This window comes from Macrobrachium rosenbergii, chromosome 43 (genome assembly GCF_040412425.1).
Source record: "Macrobrachium rosenbergii isolate ZJJX-2024 chromosome 43, ASM4041242v1, whole genome shotgun sequence".
In the NCBI taxonomy this organism is placed as follows: domain Eukaryota; kingdom Metazoa; phylum Arthropoda; class Malacostraca; order Decapoda; family Palaemonidae; genus Macrobrachium; species Macrobrachium rosenbergii.
Genome location: NC_089783.1, coordinates 22897147 through 22905319, shown reverse-complemented (window position 1 = coordinate 22905319; position 8173 = coordinate 22897147). Strand labels below are relative to the sequence as shown.

Below are 8173 nucleotides of genomic sequence, written 5' to 3'. Positions count from 1 at the left end.
TAATCTTCCTCCATCCAGCGATTAAAACATTAAGGAGCTATCAACTGGAGTTACGTAACGGCTGACCTCTGGAACACTTGGTATAAATACAGCTTTTCTGTAATTCTTTTTTAATTCATACTTGCCTGTCGAGGGAAACAGTTGTTCTCCGAAATATATAGCATTAACTTTCTACCTTTCAGCATTTTTATGGGCTCCTTTTATTGGGTGGAATTCTGTTTCAACAAAAAATATTTCAGTCATATATATATATTAATGTATATATATATATATATATATATATATATATATATATATATATATATATATATATATATATATATATATTAATATTAATGTGGCCTTCTTTTCAGGGTCATTAATAGTAAAAACCACTTACTTGATACAGTTGAAATATTACAACAAAAAGCAGAAGACTACATATTCCTTGGTTATGAAACTTCCTTTTGATTTTAGGATACTTTTATTGATACAAAATATAATGTGTGCAGTTCTTTTAAACCTACAGAAAGGTGACCGTTGACAGACATCTAAATAGTATATATAATACTGTACTTTATTCTTTTAAAAATAGGATCTTCAAGTACACTCATTAAATACCAAATGTATTATTTATCCGTTATCAATATTTTGGTGCTTTAACATATGCCCTCCCCCGCCCTACCCTTGCTAGCCAAAAGATATGGTATTTCATAATCAACAATTTTAATGATTTAAGATATTTCATTTCATATGTTTCATAATGTCTGAACAATTAAGTAGAAACCCAGTTCAATTTTAGACCAACATTTCAGTGGCATTTATACCACTTTGTAATACAAGCACAACTTGAACAATACAGCTATTACTACAAACTACACTTCTGTATGTACACATTTATGCTATATAAATCTATATGTTCATATACTTGCATATATATATATATATATATATATATATATATATATATATATATATATATATATATATATATGTACATATATATATATATATATATATATATATATATATATATATATATATATATATATATATATATATATATATATATTTATATATGTATATATATATACATATATATATACATGCAGAGTTACAGATAATTCTCATAGATGAAATGGAAAACGAGATAAATTTTCGTCCAACCGTAAAACGTCGAGAATGTACTGAAACATATGATAAAAACTAGAGCGAAATGGAAAATAATAAAAAGTAAGTATTATTTTTTCTTCATGTGCCCGTAAATGTTATTGTAAAACTGTACTGACGAGTCCATCTCAGTATCATCTGTATATAAGTTTGTGCAAACATATTGACACAAATTATCTGAACGTTACATATATATATATATATATATATATATATATATATATATATATATATATATATATATATATATATATATATATATACATATATATATACATATATATATACATATATATATATATATATATATATATATATATATATATATATATATATATATATATATATATATATATTATATCTTAAATTTTGTTGCAATCAGCAGGCAAAATTATTCGTGAGCTGAATTAGTCAAGAAAACTTAATGCAATGAAACAAATATATCAAAGGTACAACCAGCTACTACATCAAGAACCCAGTCAACATCCAATATAGCAATATTTTGCATAATGGTATATTCATATTATATATATATATATTTTACTACATTCATCAACGATTGTGTAGAAGAGAATTGTGCGTAGGAGAGAACGATTATCGTTACACAGAGTTTTTTTTTTTTTTTAGCGCTAGTACCTCACGTGACATTACGAAAAATAAAGAGAGAAAGTAAAGGACCACTCTTTATGTGTTGTCTGACACCAGGTGGTCCGTGTCGTTGGTGACGTAGACGTTCGTCTCTGCGTCGTGGGGTTCCTGCTGTCGTGGGATGAGGCGCTGCTTGCGTCGCTCGCACCACCAACAGCACACCTGCGACAGCAGCAACAGCGTTGAAGAAGACACCTGCAGGGCAAAGGTTATTTAATTTCACCATGAAGAATTTAAGCAAGTCCTTCTCTCTTTCTCTCTCTCTTCCTTCCCTCTCTCTCTCTCTCTCTCTCTGTGGGGTGGGTAGAGCTCCTCTCTCTGTGGGGTGGGTAGAGCTCCCGGCTAGCACGCTGTTTGCCCAGCGTTCGACTCTCCGACCGGCCAATGAAGGATTAGAGGAATTTATTTCTGGTGATAGAAATTCGTTACTCGTCATAATGTGGTTCGGATTCCACAATAAGCTGTAGGTCCCTTTGCTAGGTAACCAGTTGGTTCTTAGCCACGTAAAATAAATCTAATCCTTCGGGCCAGCCCTAGGAGAGCTGTTAACAGCTCAGCGGTCTGGTTAAACTAAGATATACTTAACTTATTTTATTTCTCTCTCTCTCTCTCTCTCTCTCTCTCTCTCTCTCTCTCTCTCTCTCTCTCTCTCAACAGGGCGCCCAAACGCATATAGACTCAGAGTTGAACCTTTACTTAATTATTATTGGTTATGGATTTACACCTTGACTTAATGACAGTGGGGTATTTCATGTTCAGTTATGAAATACTCCGTGAATCTTTATCACTAGATTTAGTTCAGCTAAATACTATGCAAAGGTCTCCAATTCCTTGGGATGTAGAATAATCACGTGGTGACTCACGAGCAAAACTCTTGAGAGCGTGCAGATACCATATTTTCAGGAGTAATCTAGGCTAAAAATCATGGACGGAGGACAGTAAACAAAGGAATAAGCTATGTGTATGCACGAATGATCTTACGAGTAAGCCACTGTTCTTTTGAATATTATGTAAGGACTTTTCTTTGGGACATTTAGGGGCGATAAAGCTATAGTTTTTAAATATGGCAGGAGTAATAACTTACTGTGGTACATGGTTGGACACAGCCACGCAAGCAAGATTCAAAACTGTGAAAGCGAAAGTTAATTACAGATAGGGCTAGTGTAAGGGATATCTCACTTTCGAGCTAGGGTCAAGCCTGTAAGATTTTCATAATTTGCATTTTGTACTTGAGGCTGTGTCCAAAATCGCCTCATTCAGCATCATCTCCATGTTAGTCATTGCCGCTTGCATTTATCTTAAAAATTTTTCTTCAGCAATTCTTTTCATTTCATGTAAGTTCCCTGTAAATTAACATAAACTCTATACTCGTATGCTGCCTTAGTGTTCACCAAGCAATGGTCTATATAACTGTCTGGTTTATATAGCTTTGACCATAACTTGTCAATGTTGGTGGTTGCGTTACTTTATTGCAAAGGGATACTTTCAGTTTTATCACTTTCCTACCTTCGTGCATCAGTTTACATTTACTTGGGTTATTAAACTTTCAATATACACAAATATGTATATTAAGATCTTTTACGTCTGTTGAATTGTACATGCGGTGGAGTAGTGCATTCCAACTCAGTTGGATAAGGTGCGTTTATAAGTTATTTTGTGACATCGAGTGTAACTTTGCTGTGTTATTGCGATGGAATATGATGGTGGAGAAACGCTCCTTGATGTACTGTCGCCATAAGTTTAATCGATTCACCTTTCGTTTGAAGCGTCATTGAAGAATTAGTCCTGCCTGTTTAACTGGTTTCCATTCGTTCATTAGGTTATTCAAGTTTTCAGTTTAGGGGCTACCTGGTATTGTACCGAGTTATAAGGGATATAAATTACAGTAGTTTTGTTCCACATCCATTTCGTCAATTCTGCTAGTTTTACAAATTATACTTGTCCTGTCAATAAGCTATACAAATCCTTTACGTATAAAATTACCATGATTCACCATTCATCTAGTGTAGTTACTGTAAATGTTATAGCCAAAACAAAATCTGAAATGTTCGAATCTGTCATTTGTGTATTAGAGGAAACACGAGTAAGCCTCAGTTGATCATTTCTAATAACACAATGTTTAAATAATGCTGTCCTTCTCAGGATAACCTCCAAAGTTTTCCAAGGTCCAGATTAGATTACAGAGGTAATTTGATCGACGTTCGGCCAGCTATAGCATCAATCACGCGCTTGATTGGACTAGACCAACAGCAAGCTTAAGTGCCTTGGCGGTGTTGTTTAATCTGATCCAGTCGTGGTTATATGCCACGTGAGAAGGATAGTTCGCCGTAATGTTTTACAAATCGATATAAATCAATTGCTGCCTTGTCCGAAAATTTCCGTTCTAGTTGAAATTAGTCTCTTCAGTGCTTGGCGAGGCATTTGTGAAATAGTCAAGTCATATGGTCTTTTTTTACGTATAAATTCTTATAAAATATGAAACTTATTTTTATTAAAGCGTTTGACATTTGGAATTAATACTGCTAAACAAATATCCCGCAGGTGGGTCTAAATATTTTTTATAGGTAAGTTTCACCTGGATTTAGTAACTCAAGTGAGAAATGTTTTGGTATCCAACGCCCGGTGCTAAAGAGTTGTAGTTATCGGTGGCATTTGGTGTTGAGCTCGTCCTGCAGTGACTGTATAACTGCAGCCATGCATTTTCTCCCTATGTGTGTGGGTTTATGTGAGTCTGTGCCAGCACAGCGTCCTGCGGCTAAAGTAAATCCTCTGAAATCTGGCACGGAAAATGGAAACGAAGAAACCGAGTTGGACGAAGGATGCCGAGAGTTACTCTGAGTATATACCTTCAGGGTCATTTACGCTTGTGGCTCGATGATAAAAAAAAAATAGTAACAAGAAAATACATATTTCTTCCACTAAGAAACAACCAAAGTTCACGAAATTATGATGTAGCTTTGGTAAGTGTAATTCGTTTTTTGTAACTTTTATTTTTGCCATTTATATATGTAGCCTGGTTACAAATTTATGAGGGTAAATTTTTTATTAAGATACCGGGAGTAGTCGAAATCTTAGGCTAACCTGCTTAATGAAAGAAGTTTGTTGACTCAAGTCTGATTTAAAGCAGCCACAATAGGTTACAATAGCCCCTTTGTCGTGTGAGCCTTTTGGAACTTGCTATCCTAGAACATGCAATTAGCCGATAGCTATCTGAACGCTGCATTACTTATGGTGGTAACGGTTAACCTATATAACCGTGGTGTGGACCGTGCCCACAACCAATACTCTTTAACAAAGCGGTAGCACCTGTGCCAGCGACTTCAAGTCTTGGTTGCTTATTCCGTTCTTTGAGGGGAGGGGAGGGGCACATTGAGGCACAGTTTTCATTCATATGATTATTTTTCCATTTAATTATTATTTATGTTGTCGTTCCTTGCTATTTAGGTTACAAACTGTATCCTGAAGAAGTGGTCTTTGCGTCTTCGCAACAGAATGCATTCTCGTTAACAGTAACATTAATAGCAACAATGACAGTAATCATAATCATAATCATAATCTCTCTCTCTCTCTCTCTCTCTCTCTCTCTCTCTCTCTCTCTCTCTCTCTCTCTCTCTCTCTCTCTCTCTAAGTTGTGCTGGATCATAACCAGTGTATTGATAATGTGATGAAACCTTAGTCAAAATATTGGTGTTATTAAAATGAATGGTGATAGCAATATTGTTAAGCTGTTCTATTGCCTGGCAAATTACTGTTGAGGGATAATCGATGTAAGTATAATAAAGTCCAGTGCTTGACTGGAGATGAGTTATCCTTGCTAAGACATATTGTTGCTAGCTGAAATATTTTTCTTTTTATGGTTAGTTTTTTCTTGGAAGTTAGATAACTGAATGGATTAAAGGCCAGGTGTGGTTATGCGTAAGTTAAATTGTACGATTAATGATGTATTAAAGGTTATTGAATCATAAGTGGAGAAAACTAGAGATTTTTTTAAAGAAAACGACATTAATACTGTGAGCGAGGTTGCACAAGTTCGGGTGAAGATCCAAAGATTACTTCCAGTGAGTACACATTGGCACATGTGTACCAGATAGGAATCCTAAAAGAGGACTAGTTGTCACAACTACGGTGCGATTACTCAGGAATGGTTGATTTCTTGAACGCATGGGATTTTCTCACGATTTCTCTAGTCTGTCTCATGATTACCTGGTCATCGGTGAACACGTAGAGGAGCGGGTTAGTTACGGCAGCTGCAGCAAGTAGCAGTGACAGCCATGGCAATGAAGCGGCCTCTTCGTGGTAGTGTTGGGGATTAGCTTGACATCGGGCGGAAGCAGCACAAGACGATGCCACAACGACATGGGCAAGAATGGGCAGGAGAGATGCGACACTGACACACCAGCCACCCACACACACATTGCCGCTGCTTCGGTTATTGGCTGCTAGGCTGTTGAAAAGAGAGCTAGTGTCATGAAACTTGTCGGACCATAAATCGATTAGAAGCATTTCAGATGGTCTCAGATCTGGAAGAGGACAATAGCAACCATTCATTCCTGCTGAGTCAAACAAGTTGCTCGCGCACCATGAACACTAATGTTAGATGGGGCCATTCATTCGTATCAACAGCACACAATCACAGAGCGAGTAATGTTTACAAAAATGCTGTTCCTGTGGAAGGTGTGAATATGAATATAAATTCGTGTTAGTTAGAAAATCAACATATACATACATATACTCCATACAATGGAAATTATTAAAGCACTATCATGATAATTCTAAAGCTTTCACATTCACTCTCCAAAGAAAATTGGAAGCAACTTCCTCATTTAATTCTGAAAGTGAACTTCAAAAACCAGCATAATGGCTCTCCTTCCAAAGTTAAATTTAGTTTAAACTGGAAGAAAGTTCGTGTGGATTCATTCAACAAAGGAAATTGATCTTATCTTACTTACACATGATTTGCGATGGGTGCTTCTTCTTGGTCTGGGCAAGCAGAAGGCGGGGCATTTCCTCGACGGTTACTCATAGCCTTTAGTTGTGTGGCGCGCGTCGAGGCCCACATTAGCAAGGCTGCAGCCACATGACCTCCGACCAGGAAGGTCAGGAATGCAGTGAAGGACAATGGCCACAGAGTCGAGAGATGGCAGTGAGAATCATGATCTTCCCAGGAATTCCAACCGGCGTAGGGAAGAATAGAGACCACTATCGCCACGAGCCATACGGCACCGACAGCCATGCTCCAGCCTAATGTGTTGCTGCCGGCGGTCATGAACCTGAAGAAGAGCGGCCGATGAGATTAAGATGTCTCAACCGAACAATCAATTTCGTCTCATTGGCCCTTTTCAAGAATAATCTCAGAAGCATCTCTGTATGTTTCCCAAATTGCTCTAGGGGGAAAGTTTGACATTCTCTGCTGTTTGGGGTGAAAATAACCAATGCTTAACAGATAACGAAATTCCGACTGAATACAGACTATGCATATTCTAAGCTAATTTTTAGGTGCATGCTTTTCATAAGAATTTATAAAAGGAACAGTAGCATGAGTGAAACGTTCCCAATGCAGTGAGGCATCCTATTACTTGAAGATAACTGCTAGACAATGAAAATGTTAATTTACAGCACAATGGTTTCATTGCGAGCACTGCGAAAATATGACTTCTAAATCATTTGAAAACATCCGAAATGAGGAAGATCCGTAGTGCAATGTGCGTGTCTGACAACCGAGTCTTTGCTCGCTTTTGTTCAAACACGCATTGCGTGGAAATGGAGGCGATCGTAGATGCAACGCATTTTAATTAGTTTTCACACTGCAGCGGGATGGGTAAGCAAGTGCCTGTTATATCTCCGATTTGACCTGCTGAATTAGTGCAAGATAGGCTGTCAAATGATAACGTGTGCTGGGATGGCCCACAGATGTTGCTATTGACTTTCTCCAGCTATTCATATATTTCTGTTGTTATATTTACAATCGCAAGCTTGCAGGATTCATCAACAGTGCGGATTTCCTCGTGGACACTGTATTCTAATAGATGTAGATGACTGGGTATTTTTATACTCGCACTTGTATGTGTGTTTTTATGTATTACGCATTTTGTAGTGCTTAGTCACAGGCAGGAATAAAATAATTTAGTCAGTGAATTATTTGTTTGTTTGCGAATACAGAGAAGTATAAAATATCCTCTAAATTGGGATTAATCCAAATGTAGATTTCTGCAGGCGTGAAAGTTTACGAAAACACGCTTGCGCTCTCTGCGCATTGACATTTCATTGACAGAGAGAGAGAGAGAGAGAGAGAGAGAGAGCAGGGATCAATAGGCACCAGCTGAACACGGCCCCCGCCACCACCTCTTCTCACTCTTCCCTTAGAGGCGTACCCTGC

At 37.1% G+C, this 8173-nt stretch overlaps 1 protein-coding gene across 1 annotated transcript in view; it reads right to left on the bottom strand.

Moving 5' to 3' along the window:
* Positions 1–1684: 1684 nt before the first annotated feature.
* The window catches only part of LOC136828653 (G-protein coupled receptor 6-like), an 81046-nt gene continuing 74557 nt past the window's right edge, over positions 1685–8173 (bottom strand). The window contains exons 5-7 of the mRNA XM_067086695.1: positions 6747–7067; positions 6001–6241; positions 1685–1992 (exon numbers count right to left, since the gene is read on the bottom strand). Of these exons, the coding sequence (XP_066942796.1) occupies positions 1834–1992; positions 6001–6241; positions 6747–7067 (721 nt within the window). The 3' untranslated portion in view covers positions 1685–1833. The remainder of the gene's footprint in view (positions 1993–6000; positions 6242–6746; positions 7068–8173) is intronic.